This window comes from Phocoena sinus, chromosome 13 (genome assembly GCF_008692025.1).
Source record: "Phocoena sinus isolate mPhoSin1 chromosome 13, mPhoSin1.pri, whole genome shotgun sequence".
In the NCBI taxonomy this organism is placed as follows: Eukaryota; Metazoa; Chordata; class Mammalia; order Artiodactyla; family Phocoenidae; genus Phocoena; species Phocoena sinus.
Window position 1 is genome coordinate 20,404,053 of NC_045775.1, and position 18,607 is coordinate 20,422,659.

General features: G+C 45.2%; 1 protein-coding gene across 1 annotated transcript in view; it reads right to left on the reverse strand.

Moving 5' to 3' along the window:
- Positions 1 to 89: 89 nt before the first annotated feature.
- Positions 90 to 18,607, reverse strand: part of HADHA (hydroxyacyl-CoA dehydrogenase trifunctional multienzyme complex subunit alpha) — a 54,470-nt gene continuing 35,952 nt past the window's right edge. The window contains exons 13-20 of the mRNA XM_032653781.1: positions 16,722 to 16,893; positions 13,417 to 13,503; positions 3,658 to 3,798; positions 3,175 to 3,243; positions 2,192 to 2,387; positions 1,398 to 1,512; positions 696 to 841; positions 90 to 608 (exon numbers count right to left, since the gene is read on the reverse strand). Of these exons, the coding sequence (XP_032509672.1) occupies positions 463 to 608; positions 696 to 841; positions 1,398 to 1,512; positions 2,192 to 2,387; positions 3,175 to 3,243; positions 3,658 to 3,798; positions 13,417 to 13,503; positions 16,722 to 16,893 (1,072 nt within the window). The 3' untranslated portion in view covers positions 90 to 462. The remainder of the gene's footprint in view (positions 609 to 695; positions 842 to 1,397; positions 1,513 to 2,191; positions 2,388 to 3,174; positions 3,244 to 3,657; positions 3,799 to 13,416; positions 13,504 to 16,721; positions 16,894 to 18,607) is intronic.

Below are 18,607 nucleotides of genomic sequence, written 5' to 3' on the forward strand. Positions count from 1 at the left end.
GCAGCACAGGGCTTTACTCCAGCTCACCCCTTGAGGAAAGGGGGTTAAACCACGAGGGCAAAGACAGAAGAGAAAGCGGCAGGCAGGCAGAGAAGCTGATAAAGTGATTTTTATCGTTAAGTATTTGGCTGGGTGCAGAATTGCCCTCACCACCGTTGGCCACCACTGGTCTCCTGGGAGGAACAGGCAGCAAGGATGGCTCCAGAGACGCTGCTACTCGGGGCCTCGGGGCTTACAAATTCGTGAGCACAGAGGATTCCACCTTCCAGCGTGAAGTACAAACCGCTTCACAGCCAGACTTCCCCGGGAGGGAGAGAGGCTCACAGCTGAAGGCACGTTAATGCAGGCGCACACCCAACGCCAGGATTTGTTTTCCTCTGATAAACCTAGATGCCACTCTGTCGAGAACCAGCGCTGCCGCGGTTGGCGTTAGTGGGTGAGTGAGCAGGGTTCAGGGCCTGCTCACTGGTAGAACTTCTTGTTAGGGCTGCTGGCGTGGTCCACAAGCAGCTGGCACGGGGTGAACTGTTTTCCATAGGCAGCCTCGTACTTCCGGAGCCGGTCCACTATCTTCTGAGCACCATACAGATCCACAAAGCGGAAGGGCCCTAAAAGGAGAAATAGGACGTTGTTCAAGGAGAAGTGAAACGAGCTCCGGGATGAAGCGAGCTACCTTCCTGACTTGCAAGACCGACCTCCAAGACTGGGGGGGAAGCCAAGCCCGAAGACGGCGCCGATGTCTCCCTCTGTAGGCGTGGCCAAGACCCCTTCCTGCAGGCACAGGACAGCCTCGTTCACAAATCTGGTCACCAGGCGGTACTGGATGTCTTCGTCCGAGGAGCTGCCAACAGGGAGAGACATTCAGGGAGGGGCAGGGTAAGAGGGGAGGACGCAGGCACCCCGGTGCAGAATGGGAGTGAGGGCTGGTGCTGCTGGAGCTCCGGGCCAGCCCTTGTGAACCTCCAATGCTAGAGAAGGTGCTGCCCTTGGAAGAAGACAGCAGAGGGCTACTTGCCCTAATTAACCCGGAGCCGGGCACTGAGAACAGGGTCTGGCGGGGTAGACGGCATCTCTTGACATCAGCAGCTGCTGATTACAAATGATAACAAACAGCGCGGAGGGTGAGCAGGCCTAGGAGAGCCGTGTTTCTAGTTGCTCTCTGGGACCCTCAGAGGGAAGGCTTCCCAAGGGGTCTTCCCAAGGCTGGGCTGCAGTCCTTACCCTGAGGCCTGGTAGAGGACGAGGTGGAATGTGGAAGGGCAAAAAGTGTTAAGCATCAGGAATGTTCTTTCTGGTCACGTATGGTGATCATAACAAAAATGATGGCAGAGGGTCCAAGAGGCTTCGGGCTGGTGAGAAACACGCTTCTGCACCAACAGCCCCTCAAATGAACTTACACATCAGGCTGAGAAGGCATCTTCAGACTTGCCAAAATACTGTCAATGTCAGAATTCAAATTCTTACTCTTCACACCCTCCTGGTAGATGTAAAAGCCCTTCCCGGACTTGCGACCTAAAAGAAGCGAGAAAAGGGAGAGTTAACAAATTCTCAGAGCCCGGGCCTGAGAGTCCTCTTCTCCGCTAGTCCGTATAAAGCTCTAGCCTCTTTTCCGTATTCCTGAATTTGTAGATCTAGCCTACTCTAGAAATTGGTGTTTGTCAGGAGAGTTGACAGCGAAGGAAAAAAGAGCTTGTGTGTCCTGGAGCTTGGAAATCTGTGCATCTGGGTAGGAAAGGCCAGGTGGGTGAGTTTTAATGTCCAGGTATGCAACACCAGGTCCTAGGATGCCCAGGTCCTAGTGTTGATTTTGTTGCTACTTTGCCGAGAGAGAAAGCCACCTCTCTGGTGGGCCTCAATTGCATCCTCTGCTTAGAGGTTTACTTCCTCCACAAAGGTGGTCAGACAACACGGAAAGCCTGGACACAATGCTCCTGCAGTATCACGGGTGTAGTAGAGGCCTCGGGCAGGATGAAACGCCTGTCAATTTTGCATAGCTTGGGCAACGGCAGAGCCTCAGGAGTCCAGAGTTCTGCCTTTTGTCCATAATCTACAGGCCCAGCCTAAAAAGAGGTGGCCATGAAATCATTTTTAAATTCCCTATGACAGTGGGCTCTATGTTTAGAAAACACACTCTTCCGCGTGGGCCTTCCGTCACGAATGATGCTAGTGACGTTTCTCTGCGGCTACTCACCCAGGAAGCCCTTGGATATCATCTGCTTCAGCACTTCTAGGCTTCCACCTGCAAACCGCTCCCCAAACACGTTGCCTAGATTTTCTGCTACGTGTTTTGCTACATCCACGCCAACTTCATCCACCAGTGTAGCAGCGCCCACAGGAAAGCCAAAGCTTGTGGTCAGGGAATCCAGCTTCTTAGGGCCAACTCCTTCCTGGATTGGAAGTAAAGCCACACCTCAGGGGAGGGCCGTCCCAGATTCCCCTAAGGGCTCCTTGTGCTGCCCTCACAAACGGCCTTGGGCAGCACCCACTTCTCTTCTGGGTGCCGCCTCGCCAGGCCCAGGAATGGGACTGTTTCACTCAGGGAAGCACAAAGAGGCTTGGGAGCCACAAGGGGAAAGTCCGAGCCTTTCCTAACCTACAGAATTTTAAGGAAGTCTAGAGATGAACAAATTATTCATTTCCTTCTTGTTTGCAATCCTGGATCTCACAAATAACGAGATTCCACGCCAGACAGGGCTAAGTTTCCCGATGCTGAGAGAACAGACATTACCGAGGAGCAGTGCTGTAGAGTCCTGTGATGCCCAGGTCTGATAAGACCCCAGCGAGGAGTGGCCACGCGCTTCCCACCAGTGACCAACCTGTACGGCCACTGGAGGGGTCTGCGTGCAGCAGGAGCGGGTGTAGCACCAATCCGACCGAATGGGCCCTGTTCTGGTTGGGGACGCAGAAACCGCGCACAGAGCATGTCGGGGGCCTTTGGCTTATTGGAGCAGGGAGGACGCTAAGGGAGCAGAGGTAAAATTCTGCCCATTTTAGTGCAGTGTTGGCCCATGACTTCCCAGCCCTGTGTGGAAAGAGAGGGCACCAAAGGGCCTTGGAGAAGAGATGGGAGTCAGTGTGTTAGAAGGAAGCCTGCTCCTCACCTTAACATTACCAGTTTGGAAAACTAGTTGAAAGAGCGGAAGATGCCTCAAACATTCTGAGATTGATACCAACCTGGAGAATTCTGATGACTTCAGACATCATGGGTGCGAGGCACCTGGTGGTATAGAAGCCAGGTCCGTCCTGCCAAGGGAGAGAATATGAGCTCATGGGCCCCTCAGTTGTGGCCACTTCCCAGGTCTGAAAGCGGTCTCTCTCCCCCGGAAGCCACTTCAAAACTCAAGGTGATTTATAATCTCCATCAGAATCCTTAATATTAAACTGCAGGGGAAGCCACAGCCAGGGGCAGCCTGGCTTGAATCCACGAGCACAGCAGACAGTCTCACAGTCATCTGAAAGGTCTGGAATGGCTGGGAGAACCCGCCATGTCCCAGCCCCTGACCCAGCGGCCCACCACTGTCCATACCGTAGACCACCAAGGGGAAATCATATCAAAAGCTGGTATATTTAAACTGAAGAGTTACAAGCAAACCTGGAAATATAAGGAGTCTTCATGGAACTTTTCTGAATCTGCTGCTCTGACACACAGCTCCTTACCTTAACCACAATGATGACCTTCCCCTGTTTGAGACCAACTTCTACAGCAGAAGCAGTTGTGTCCTTAGAAGTTTTTTGAGTTGTGATAATCTCCAGTAGCTGCATCTTGTCCACGGGAGAGAAGTAGTGCATGCCAATCACCTGGGAAGGGGGGCCAAAACACCGACAGATTTAAGAACTCTGAGAGGGGAAACTAATAGCATTCTTTTTTTTGCTAGGAAAGCACTGCAGAGAAAGGCGGTTGTAATATAGGAATACTGCTTGGTACCGTCAAGTGGTTTGGTGCCATGGTTCTTTGATTAAAAGTCCAGTATGTTCGGGGAGAGCTAACTGGAATTCTCTTCCACCTGCTTCTAGGGCTTTTCACTAAGGGCAATGGATCCTACCAACAGTTAATGCCAAAATCGCAGCTAAAGGCCAAATTAGATTTACTGGGGAAGAATGAATGAGGGTTCCATTTATATTAATGATGCTGATGGTTTGGGTGAGAGGGTCCACGTTTTACGGGGTGTGGGGGGAGACAGGCAGAAGAATTACTTACTATGCTGGACTGTCAGAGATATATTTGGATTTTACGTCGATGCCTCTCACCACCAGGATACTGTCAGCCCTTCGTATCCACAGATTTCGCATACACAGGTTCAACCAACCGCAGATCCAACTGGTTGAATCAGATTCAACTGGTCTGACTCCTTGGATCTGAAACCTGAGGATACAGAGGGCTGCCCGTATGCACTGTACTACACTATTTTATATAAGGGACTTGAGCTTCTGTGGATTTTGGTATCTCCTGGTGGTCCTGGAACTAATCCCCCACAGATACCCAGGGATGACCTTACTGGGTTTAAATAACATTTCTCAACACTCAAATTCCCTCAAGGCTCATTGAACCAGTGACTCTCAAAGTCAAGTACCCAGACCAGCCGCACTAGCATCACCTGGGAATGTCAGAGCTGCAAATTCTCAGGGCGTCCCCAGGCCTACTGAACGAGGAGCTCCGGGGGCAGGGCCCAGATCTGTGTTTAAGAAGCCCTGCAGGTGATTCTGATACATGCTAAAGTTTGAGAACAGCCTCATTAAGCTAACGATTAGATAGTCTTCACAACTGAACTGTGAAAGAAGTCTATCCATTAATTCATAGTTTTGCCTCCACTCCCCACTTTAGCTACCAGGTATTAACTACTATCTGCCACTGACCGACTGCTTACTGTCCACAACTCATCAACACATTTATCATTTATTCTCTCCATTTAATCCACGACAACTCGGTGAACTAGTCAGTCTAATTACCTAGATGAGGAAGAAAGACATCAGGAGGTTAAAATTAGTAGCTCAGGGTCAGTCAGTAAATGGCGGAGTGGGATGCCAGCAAGGTCGGCCTGCCTCCACAGCCTGCCCACTTCCCGTTGTGTAACACACAGGTCACTTGCATGTTACATCAATTTATCAATCCAAAAGTTGCTTCTAACCTCCAAATTATCCTTCTACTTATGTCTAAAATACTTAAAAAGACAGAACCTGATTCAAACTGTACTCCTGAGCAAAAGGAATTAGCCTTTACCATGTATAATTTATATACAATAAAATGCACAGATCTTGATTACATATTCTTTGTAATAATCATTAGTGGGACTTCCGGGAAGATGGCGGAAGAGTAAAACGCGGAGATTACGTTCGTCCCCACAGATACACCAGAAATACATCTACACGTGGAACAACTCCTACAGAACACCTACTGAACGCTGGCAGAAGACCTCAGGCCTCCCAAAAGGCATGAAACCCCCCATGTACCTGGTTAGGGCAAAAGAAAAAAATAAACAGAGACAAAAGGATAGGGACGGGTACTGCACCAGCGGGAGGGAGCTGTGAAGGAGGAAAAGTGTCCACACACTAAGAAGCCCCTTCGTGGGCGGAGACTGCGGGTGGCGGAGTTGGGGGAGCTTCGGAGCCGCGGAGGAGAGCACAACAACAGGGGTGCGGAGGGCAAAGCGGAGAGATCCCAGCACAGAGGATCAGGGCCGACCGCCACTCACCAGCCGAGAGGCTTGTCTTTTCACCCGCCGGGGCGGGCGGGGCTGGGAGCTGAGGCTCGGGCTTTGGTCGGAGCGCCGGGAGAGGACTGGGGTTGGCGGCGTGAACACAGCCTGCAGGGCGTTAGTGCACCGCGGCTAGCCGGGAGGGAATCCGGGGAAAAGTCTGGACCTGCCGAAGAGGCAAGAGACTTTTTCTTCCCTCTTTATTTCCTGATGCGCGAGGAGAGGGGATTAAGAGCGCTGCTTAAAGGAGCTCCAGAGACGGGCGCGAGCCGCGGCTAAAAGCGCGGACCCCAGAGACAGACATGAGACGCTAAGGCCGCTGCTGCCGCCACCAAGAAGCCTGTGTGCGAACACAGGTCACTATCCACACCCCCCTTCCGGGGAGCCTGTGCAGCCCGCCACTGCCAGGGTCCCGGGATACAGGGACAACTCCCCCGGGAGAACGCACGGCGCGCCTCAGGCTGGCGCAACGTCACTCTGGCCTCTGGCGCCGCAGGCTCGCCCTGCACTCCGTGACCCTCCCTACCCCCGGCCTCAGTGAGCCAGAGCCCCCGAATCAGCGGCTCCTTTAACCCCGTCCTGTCTGAGCAAAGAACAGACGCCCTCCGGCGACCTACATGCACAGGCAGGGCCAAATCCAAAGCTGAGCCCCTGGGAGCTGTGAGAACAAAGAAGAGAAAGGGAAATCTCTCCCAGCGCCTCAGAAGCAGCGGATTAAAGCTCCACAATCAACTTGATGTACCCTGCATCTGTGGAATACATGAATAGACAACGAATCATCCCAAATTAAGGAGGCGTGTGGATGAAAGGCTCTTGGTGCTGCAGCCAGGAGTCAGTGCTGTGCCTCTGAGGTGGGAGAGCCAACTTCAGGACACTGGTCCACAAGAGGCCTCCCAGCTGCACATAATAGCAAACGGCGAAAATCTCCCAGAGATCTCCATCTCAACGCCAGCACCCAGCTTCACTCAACGACCAGCAAGCCACAGTGCTGGACAACCTATGCCAAACAACTAGCAAAACAGGAACACGACCCCACCCATTAGCAGAGAGGCTGCCCAAAATCATAATAAGTCCACAGACACCCCAAAACACACCACCAGACGTGGACCTGCCCACCAGAAAGACAAGATCCAGCCTCATCCACCAGAACACAGGCACTAGTACCCTCCACCAGGAAGCCTACACAACCCACTGAACCAACCTTAGCCACTGGGGACAGACACTAAAAACAACAGGAACTACGAACCTTCAGCCTGCAAAAAGGAGACCCCAAACACAATAAGATAAGCAAAATGAAAAGACAGAAAAACACACAGCAGATGAAGGAGCAAGATAAAAACCCACCAGACCTAACAAATGAAGAGGAAATAGGCAGTCTACCTGAAAAAGAATTCAGAATAATGATAGTAAAGATGATCCAAAATCTTGGAAATTGAATAGACAAAATGCAAGAAACATTTAACAAGGACCTAGAAGAACTAAAGATGGAACAAACAATGATGAACAACACAATAAATGAAATGAAAAATACTCTAGATGGGATCAATAGCAGAATAACTGAGGCAGAAGAACGGATAAGTGACCTGGAAGATAAAATAGTGGAAATAACTAATGCAGAGCAGAATAAAGAAAAAAGAATGAAAAGAACTGAGGACAGTCTCAGAGACCTCTGGGACAACATTAAATGCACCAACATTCGAATTACAGGGGTTCCAGAAGAAGAAGAGAAAAAGAAAGGGACTGAGAAAATATTTGAAGAGATTATAGTTGAAAACTTCCCTAATACGGAAAAGGAAATAGTTAATCAAGTCCAGGAAGTACAGAGAGTCCCATACAGGATAAATCCAAGAAGAAATACGCCAAGACACATATTAATCAAACTGTCAAAAATTAAATACAAAGAAAGCATATTAAAAGCAGCAAGGGAAAAACAACAAATAACACACAAGGGAATCCCCATAAGGTTAACAGCTGATCTTTCAGCAGAAACTGCAAGCCAGAAGGCAGTGGCAGGACATATTGAAAGTGATGAAGGAGAAAAACCTGCAACCAAGATTACTCGACCCAGCAAGGATCTCATTCAGATTTGATGGAGAAATTAAAACCTTTACAGACAAGCAAAAGCTGAGAGAGTTCAGCACCACCAAACCAGCTCTACAACAACTGCTAAAGGAACTTCTCTAGGCAAGAAACACAAAAGAAGGAAAAGACCTACAATAATGAACCCAAAACAATTAAGAAAATGGGAATGGGAACATACATATCGATAATTACCTTAAATGTAAATGGACTAAATGCTCCCACCAAAAGACACAGATTGGCTGAATGGATACAAAAACAAGATGCATATATTTGCTGTCTACAAGAGACCCACTTCAGACCTAGAGACACATACAGACTGAAAGTAAGGGGATGGAAAAAGGTATTTCATGCAAATGGAAACCGAAAGAAAGCTGGAGTAGCAATTCTCATATCAGACAAAATAGACTTTAAAATGAAGACTATTAGAAGAGACAAAGAAGGACACTACATAATGATCAAGGGATCGATCCAAGAAGAAGATATAACAATTGTAAATATTTATGCACCCAACATAGGAGCACCTCAATACATAAGGCAAATACTAACAGCCATAAAAGGGGAAATCGACAGTAACACATTCATAGTAGGGGACTTTAACACCCCACTTTCACCAATGGACCGATCATCCAAAATGAAAATAAATAAGGAAACACAAGCTTTAAATGATACATTAAACAAGATGGACTTAATTGATATTTATAGGACATTCCATCCAAAAACAACAGAATACACATTTTTCTCAAGTGCTCATGGAACATTCTCCAGGATAGATCATATCTTGGGTCACAAATCAAACCTTGGTAAATTTAAGAAAATTGAAATTGTATCAAGTATCTTTTCCGACCACAACACTATGAGACTAGATATTAATTACAGGAAAAGATCTGTAAAAAATACAAACACATGGAGGCTAAACAATACACTACTTAATAATGAAGTGATCACTGAAGAAATCAAAGAGGAAATCAAAAAATACCTAGAAACAAATGACAATGGAGACACGACGACTCAAAATCTATGGGATGCAGCAAAAGCAGTTCTAAGAGGGAGGTTTATAGCAATACAATCCTACCTTAAGAAACAGGAAACATCTCGAATAAACAACCTAACCTTGCACCTAAAGCAATTAGAGAAAGAAGAACAAAAAAACCCCAAAGTTAGCAGAAGGAAAGAAATCATAAAAATCAGATCAGAAATAAATGAAAAAGAAATGAAGGAAACAACAGCAAAGATCAATAAAACTAAAAGCTGGTTCTTTGAAGGGATAAACAAAATTGATAAACCATTAGCCAGACTCATCAAGAAAAAAAGGGAGAAGACTGAAATCAATAGAATTAGAAATGAAAAAGAAGAAGTAACAACTGACACTGCAGAAATACAAAAGATCATGAGAGATTACTACAAGCAACGCTATGCCAATAAAATGGACAACCTGGAAGAAATGGACAAATTCTTAAGGCACAACCTGCCAAGACTGAATCAGGAAGAAATAGAAAATATGAACAGACCAATCACAAGCACTGAAATTGAAACTGTGATTAAAAATCTTCCAACAAGCAAAAGCCCAGGACCAGATGGCTTCACAGGCGAATTCTATCAAACATTTAGAGAAGAGCTATCACCTATCCTTCTCAAACTCTTCCAAAATATAGCAGAGGGAGGAACACTCCCCAACTCATTCTATGAGGCCACCATCACCCTGATACCAAAACCAGACAAGGATGTCACAAAGAAAGAAAACTACAGGCCAATATCACTGATGAACACAGATGCAAAAATCCTCAACAAAATACTAGCAAACAGAATCCAACAGCACATTAAAAGGATCATACACCATGATCAAGTGGGGTTTATTCCAGGAATGCAAGGATTCTTCAATATATGCAAATCAATCAACGTGATACACCATATTAACAAATTGAAGGAGAAAAACCATATGATCATCTCAATAGATGCAGAGAAAGCTTTTGACAAAATTCGACACCCATTTATGATAAAAACCCTGCAGAAAGTAGGCATAGAGGGAACTTTCCTCAACATAATAAAGGCCATATATGACAAACCCACAGCCAACATCGTCCTCAATGGTGAAAAACTGAAAGCATTTCCACTAAGATCAGGAACAGGACAAGGTTGCCCACTCTCACCACTCTTATTCAACATAGTTTTGGAAGTTTTAGCCACAGCAATCAGAGAAGAAAAGGAAATAAAAGGAATCCAAATCGGAAAAGAAGAAGTAAAGCTGTCACTATTTGCAGATGACATGATACTATACATAGAGAATCCTAAAGATGCTACCAGAAAACTACTAGAGCTAATCAATGAATTTGGTAAAGTAGCAGGATACAAAATTAATGCACAGAAATCTCTGGCATTCCTATACACTAAGGATGAAAAATCTGAAAGTGAAATCAAGAACACACTCCCATTTACCACTGCAACAAAAAGAATAAAATATCTAGGAATAAACCTACCTAAGGAGACAAAAGACCTGTATGCAGAAAATTATAAGACACTGATGAAAGAAATTAAAGATGATACAAATAGATGGAGAGATATACCATGTTCTTGGATTGGGAGAATCAACATTGTGAAAATGACTCTACTACCCAAAGCAATCTACAGATTCAATGCAATCCCTATCAAACTACCACTGGCATTTTTCACAGAACTAGAACAAAAAATTTCACAATTTGTATGGAAACACAAAAGACCCCGAATAGGCAAAGCAGTCTTGAGAACGAAAAACGGAGCTGGAGGAATCAGGCTTCCTGACTTCAGACTATACTACAAAGCTACAGTAATCAAGACAGTATGGTACTGGCACAAAAACAGAAATATAGATCAATGGAACAGGACAGAAAGCCCAGAGATAAACCCACGCACATATGGTCACCTTATCTTTGATAAAGGAGGCAGGAATGTACAGTGGAGAAAGGACAGCCTCTTCAATAAGTGGTGCTGGGAAAACTAGACAGGTACATGTAAAAGTATGAGATTAGATCACTCCCTAACACCATACACAAAAATAAGCTCAAAGTGGATTAAAGACCTAAATGTAAGGCCAGACACTATAAAACTCTTAGAGGAAAACATAGGCAGGACACTCTATGACATAAATCACAGCAAGGTCCTTTTCAACCCACCTCCTAGAGAAATGGAAATAAAAACAAAAATAAACAAATGGGACCTAATGAAACTTAAAAGCTTTTGCGCAGCAAAGGAAACCATAAACAAGACCAAAAGACAACCCTCAGAATGGGAGAAAATATTTGCAAATGAAGCAACTGACAAAAGATTAATCTCCAAAATTTATAAGCAGCTCATGCAGCTTAATAACAAAAAAACAAACAACCCAATCCAAAAATGGGCAGAAGACCTAAATAGACATTTCTCCAAAGAAGATATACAGACTGCCAACAAACACATGAAAGGGTGCTCAACATCACTAATCATTAGAGAAATGCAAATCAAAACTACAATGAGATATCATCTCACACCAGTCAGAATGGCCACCATCAAAAAATCTAGAAACAATAAATGCTGGAGAGGGTGTGGAGAAAAGGGAACACTCTTGCACTGTTGGTGGGAATGTAAATTGATACAGCCACTGTGGAGAACAGTATGGAGGTTCCTTAAAAATCTACAAATAGAACTACCATATGACCCAGCAATCCCACTACTGGGCATATACCCTGAGAAAACCATAATTCAAAAAGAGTCACGTACCAAAATGTTCATTGCAGCTCTATTTACAATAGCCCGGAGATGGAAACAACCTAAGTGTCCATCATCAGATGAATGGATAAAGAAGATGCGGCACATATATACAATGGAATATTACTCAACCATAAAAAGAAACGAAATTGAGCTATTTGTAATTAGGTGGATAGACCTAGAGTCTGTCATACAGAGTGAAGTAAGTCAGAAAGAGAGAGACAAATACCGTATGCTAACACATATATATGGAATTTAAGAAAAAAAAATGTCATGAAAAACCTAGGGGTGAAACAGGAATAAAGACACAGACTTACTAGAGAATGGACTTGAGGATATGGGGAGGGGGAAGGGTAAACTGTGACAAAGCGAGAGAGAGGCATGGACATCTATAAACTACCAAACGTAAGGTAGATAGCCAGTGGGAAGCAGCCGCATAGCACAGGGAGATCAGCTCAGTGCTTTGTGACAGCCTGGAGGGGTGCGATAGGGAGGGTGGGAGGGAGGGAGACGCAAGCGGGAAGAGATATGGGAACATATGTATATGTATAACTGATTCATTTTGTTGTGAAGCTGAAACTAACATACCATTGTAAAGCAATTATACTCCAATAAAGATGTTAAAATGAAAAAATAAAAAGTGGAAAAAAATGCACAGATCTTAAAGTGTTCAGTTTGATGAGTTCTGACAACTGTGTATCTACCCACGTAATCACTACCCCAAGCAAAACCTATTGACATCGTTCAAAGAAGCTGTGCCAAAAGGTGGCCAGCTGTGTCCTGGACTGCTGGGACTTTCTCAGCTGTAGCACTGGAGGGCCTGTGTCCTGGGCAAACCGAGGTGGGTCGCCCTACTTGTGCCCCTGTGGCCTTCCTCTTACATGAATGACCTAGGCAAGCAGGTGCTAAAAGCTGCTCAAGATCCCTGGGGGCGAGGACTGCTAAGTGTGAAGTGGTTAGCATCAAAGGCACAGCAACAGGGGCTCCTCTGCTGCCCTCCAGTGCTGAGGAGCTGCTGTGAGTGACTACGACGTGGCCAGACTGTCTATCTGCCATTACTCCAGGTCTGTGTCTTCCCTCAGCTGCCACTTCTCCCTACAACCTCCTCCTGCCATCACTGAACCTGCCTCTATCAGGCCCACACCACTTCTAATCTGCTGCGTGCTAGGGAACAAGATGACCTTGAGTTAGCAAGCTATTAGAATGGGAATAAAAAGACTTCCGTGTTTTTAGTACATGGACTTTGTATTAACAGTTTCAGCTGCTTAAAGGCCTTTTATATTTCCTGCCTACTTTTGGCTGGTTCTGCTCCGCTGAGGCTAACCGGTATCCTCCAGAGAGGCGAACTGTTTTATTTCTCCTTGAATGATTTCACTTGATTTCCCTGGTAGAGAGCAGAAGCCCAAAGATAGATTTCTAGGCATCATTCCAGATACTCACTCTAAGTGCTTCTACATCCACCCCTCTCATGTCCTGGGCAGAAGCTCTAAGCAAACCGGGCTGGACACATCCCACCACAGCCCCTGACCTTCCATTTCTGGATCTGGAGTTGGAACCAAACCCATCCCCGACAGTCACCAGAGTCTGCTCTGTAGCTCAAGTGTTATTTTGGAACATCTCTTCTTACTTTAGGGTCTATCTTTCAATACCCAAATGTAATAAACGTAGGTTTTATAGTCTGAACCTGAATAATAATACCCATTAGGGATGCAAATCACCTATCAAGGTATATTTTAGTTGTAGTTCACTTGTTCCTGCATCTCACACTGGTCATGGTACTAGCTTTTTTGTGCCAGTTTCTGGGACTACATCCTCACCCTCATCCACTTCATAATCCATACCAGTCCCTTCTCATATTCTAAGCCTTCAGCAATGAGCCTGAAGCAGTAAAACATTTCAGGGTTTTCCTCCGTTCAGAATTTACCTTCTCAGGTCTTTTACTGGCAGCAGCAATTTCGTTGATTGGGAGAGCAGATGTGTTGCTGGCAAAGACACAGTGATCTGGAATCACCTGCAGGAGAAAAGCATTTAAGAATGTGTCATGTAGGCCTGGGAGATGACTGGAGACCAAAGCAAAGCCAATGAGTGACACTTGGGCCCCGCCCACCCTTCACCTTTGAGAGAACCAACCATAATGTGCATGCCTATTTCATGTTACACATGTGTTACTAAGAAATGGTACAGCACTATAATTATATCTACAGTGCATGAATACAACTATTAGCTTTATCAACCTGCAGAATAGTGTCTAACGGAGATTCTCTCAGCATTCTGCCCACAATCTCAGCTTATTCATATTTTAATTCAGATACTTGGATGAGAAACATAGAAGGCACATCTGTCAAATGTGTGCAAATCTGGGCAGGCAGAATCCTAACATCAGAGTTGAGAATCAAGATTCAAGATACATTCAACACGCTGAAAAACTGAGTGCAAAATAAGATCAATTATAATGAGGATGAAGGTGAAGTACTGCATTAAGATTTTATGAAAGAGAAGAAAGAGAAAAAAATAACTGAGTAGGCACCTAATGGGCAAGACCTGGGCTTGGCAGTAAACTTGTGTTAAAGAGCCCATGATTTTATTTAATCAAAAGTATAGGGGCTTCCTTGGTGGCGCGCAGTGGTTGAGAGTCCACATGCCGATGCAGGGGACGTGGGTTCGTGCCCTGGTCCAGGAAGATCCCACATGCTGTGGAGCGGTGGGCCCGTGAGCCATGGCCGCTGAGCCTGCGCGTCTGGAGCCTGTGCTCCGCAACGGGAGAGGCCGCAGTAGTGAGAGGCCCGCGTACCGCAACAACAACAACAACAAAAGTATAATGTGGGTCAAAAGTAGAGCCCGATGATCCGAAAGCTAACATAGTCTCAAGCTGCATTATTAATGGTATGGCGTCTAATGTTGGTGGTAAAATTCTCTATGAAGAGCAAACCAATGTCTCCAAAGATGGCTGGCAACAATCTTTCCCCTCTTGTACATGTGTGTCTCTCCTCCCATCCAGGGGCACAGTCTCTTTCCCCTCCTCTTAAATCTGGGCTGGCCTAGGACTTGCTTTTACCAACGGAAAGTAGCAGAAGTGACTCTGCCAGTTCCAGGACTTGCCTTATGCAGTCCACTGACTTCTGCCTTGCTCTCTTAGAAGCTAGCAGCCATGCTGCAGAGAAGCTCTGGCTCGACCACTAAGCGAGGACAGGCCACAGGGAGAGGGAGGCGCCCCAACCAAGCTTTCAACTGAATGCAGTCCCACGAGTGACTCCACTGGGAAGCCACGTGGAATTAAGGGCCAGCCGCCTCTCAGAGCCTGCCCTAACTGCAAAACTGTGAAAAGGTCATTGTTTTTGCGGTGGTTTGTCACACGCCAAGAGAACACTGAGACATGGTAAGACAGTAAAGGAGACAAGCAAGACAGTGAGGGTCTGGAGACAAGAATTATGAAGATATCAAAGGAGTGAGTTTCTTTAGTTCTGTGGAGAGGAAGAGAAGTGAAGTTTTAAATCCCTGAGGAATACCACATGTAGATTCAGCTTTACCATTTTCCTGTAAAGAAAGGAGAGGCCAGGTAAGAGGATGTACTTGATGGCTTCCTAAAGATCTTTCACTTGAAATTCTTTGATTTTCCAAATACAGATCTTTTCTGGACCTTGCTCTTTTCCACCCTTTCTGAAAAACTTCTTTGAGTATCTCCTACCTTAGATGATTTCACTAGCTTCTCTAGAAAGGTAAAGGCCTGTGACATGTTACATAAATAACTACAACATATGTAACACTTTGGATTTTACCTTTAGCAATAATCTTCTTATTCTTTTCTTACTATCTGCTAAAAATTCATGATTCCCCGAATAGCCTCCCTTTCCCGCAGTCCATGGACTTCACGGACATATAAAACCCCTTTTCTTTTCTTTCTTCCCCTTCTCTTCTCCCTTAACCTTTATGTTTCAATGGGAACTACTGTATCGATTTGTTCATAGTCTGCACTTCTCTTGATCTGATCCCTCTTCTTTCTCTTTCTTTTCCTTGATCACTGGCTTCCCAACTGCTAAAACTAACAAACTTTTCTACACTCAGATACTCCCAAATCCTGATTTTCCAAAAGCAAATACCATCACCCAGTCAGGTGGCAAATGCTCTTTTAGTGGTAAACGGCTCTGTCTGTTTTTGCCGCCCCTCAGTCTACCTTCCATTGGCCCAGCAGGGCCCCCAAAGCCCCGGGAACGTTGTGTCCATTTCTCTGCTGCAGTGCCACCTTGCACAGAGAGAGAACACACACCTACCCAGCTGTTCTGAATTCACTCCCTCCGCTGAACCTACATTACACTCTGCTTAAAGAAAAGATTTTGGAATGTGTGTTTCACAAGTGGAATCCATCCCAAACTGAGCTGCTTGTCTTTAGTTTCTAAACCCTCCTTAGGTTCATTCTTTAGTAGAGCAGAGATTGTCCTCCCATGGAAGGGAGTCTTAGGAGTACAGCCCACTACTCAAGATACCCCAGAATGCTGCAAAGTCAGTGCCATTTTATTTACACCATTTACTAACCTACACTCTGTTTATTTAACTGTACCCGGTTCTACCTCCTGCCTGGATTACTGCCATCTCTTCTTTCCTTCTTTCCTCTTTCTTCATACCACCCAGTTCAAGTACTTGTTTTGTTCATATCATCCCATATCAAGAGTTGACTACACACAGCATTTGGGCTCAAGACCAGAGTAGCATTTCCACAAAATGAGCATCTGAATCCTGCCTGGAGAAACTGTTTCTCCCTATTTCCTCTGCTGCCTAGACCTGAATTAGTTTAGTTATAGCTTGCAGCCAACCAATGACGTCAAGACGTCTGGCTACAGTCCATGAGGTTATTTGTACGTTTGGGTGACTGAACTCCCATATAAGGCTAATGAACCCTGTGCTTAAGTTAATAAGCTACTTGTTTGTCTTTTCTTAGGACTCTGATTTGCCCTTTTTACAGTGTGCATGGGTTCACATAAAAACTTACATTTGGGGGACACAGTTTTGAGGGGCGTAAGCCTGTTGTGTCCCCTTTTGCCTGGCAAAGCAATAAAGCTGTTCTTTTCTACTTCACGCCTCCAACAAACAAACAAACATACAAAACCCCTTACATCTGGGAATGAATGGCCCTATAAAAAGAACCACAAGTTTCCTATAGTTCCTTTAAAAAACCCTGTCTCTGTGTTCTCCACTCACAACACTAGGATTCAGTACAGCAGGCCCCTTACTTACAGCTTCTACTTCCTTGAGCACTTTGTGCTTAAGACTGAGGTCCTCAAAAACAGCTTCAATCACCATGTCAGCCTTTTCAAAACCCTGGTAATCGAGCTGCCCAGTCAAGTTGCTGAAAAAGGTGTCCCTTTCAAACGATGTTAGTGCTTTCTTCTTCACTTTATCGTTCAGTCTAGGAAAAAAACACATTCCTAGTCAGAGGAGGAGAACAGGAAACTAACATTTATTGAGTGTCCATGGGCCAGATAGTGTGCTGTGTGTTTTTCACCAACTCAGTGAGGTAGCTCCCATTTTGAGGGAGCTGAGCTGCTCAAGGAGACTCAGAGGGACTTGTGGTCCAAGAGCGAGTTAAGGGAGGGTCCTAGGGTTCAAACAGGTTGACCCCCACATCCATATTCTTTCTACTAAAAGATGCCTCTACACGCCCAACCTGCATAAACGGTATCACTAATAAAACAGTTAAATTTGCCAAGAGGAGTAAACATGAACACTAAAATGGCAAACAAGAGAGCAGCTCTAGTAATTCTCTACCTACAATAGGGAAAACAGCCAACATGGGTCCTAGACCATGAGTTTATACTTGCTTACATATCATTTTGTTATTCTGTAATTGTGATCTACCGGAGGACAGAGACCAAGCATTATGTCGTATATTCTTAATCCATTTCCTGGTCAGTACCTAGTAGCACATCATATTGATTACATAAAACATTAACTCAAGGTTTCTTCTTCCCCACAGGGAGCTAAAAAGGATTCCTGCTACTCAGACACTTAACTGATTGTTTTTTATTGCCAGGGAAAATAGGCTCTCTTAGGTTTTAATCTGACCGCACTTTCAGAATAAATGACCTAGAGTTTTCCTCTGAAAGAAGAATGAAGCTACACCCCATTCACTAGTTTCCTTAACCAAAAGAAAAATTAACGCCACAAGGTAAGTTCAAAGAAGTAGTCAGTTTAAGTCTCAAAAGTATGGATTCAAATATCCTGGTTTCTGACAACCGTGTCAGCAGTCAGCAAGCAAAATTCTTGTGAGAGTTCAAAACATTATTAGTTGCTCTAATTCTAATGCCTAATGAAACTATTCCCGAGAGGACAAGAAACACGTATATGTCCCAAGTCAGCAGCACAGTGAGGCGCACTCACCAGAGCCCGATGTTTCTAACGCAAAAAGGGAAAGCCGGGACAGCTGGATCCAAGAGATCGAGGGGGAAAGGCTATTTTAGAGCAACTTCTCATTTTGGTGACTGTATGAAACTCTGGGAACACTCGCGTGCTGGCCTCAGGGCAATGGTGTTATCGAGCGCATGCCATTTTGGGGGGTCAGAATCTTTTACTACAATGCCTTGCTATCTTACATTAAGATAGTTGCTATCTGCCAACATGATTAAACCTGCCAGGTCCTGCACAGTATTATGGTAGCAATATATGAGCAGAAAAGGGGTAAAAACACACTTAAGCTACATAATCCACTTAAGAAACAAAAAAAACGAACTCAATTAAAAGTCACATGCAAGACCATCAAAGTTCAGCCTGCCTTAGACAGTCTATTACATTGGAGCAGAGAAATGAGCTGAAACAAATTCCCAGTTTGGCCAAGGTGCTGCTCCATTCTTCCCCTCTGCACAACAGGCAGTATGTGTGTGGGGTGGGGGAGAGGAGGGAGGGACGGGCAGGAGGGAGAATAATAGTCCCCGTTTATTAATTCAGAAGTAAGATGGAGACACAGTCCATAAGATCCAGATATTGTGGAGCCAAATCAGTTAACTGCTTCTCTATGGTAACGCCAGTCAAGGAATATGAGGTTCATGAGTTCTGATCCCAGCCCTACCTTCAAGATGCAGTTACACGTTTCCTCATATCCTTATCTCAGTTCTCTCTATAGACAC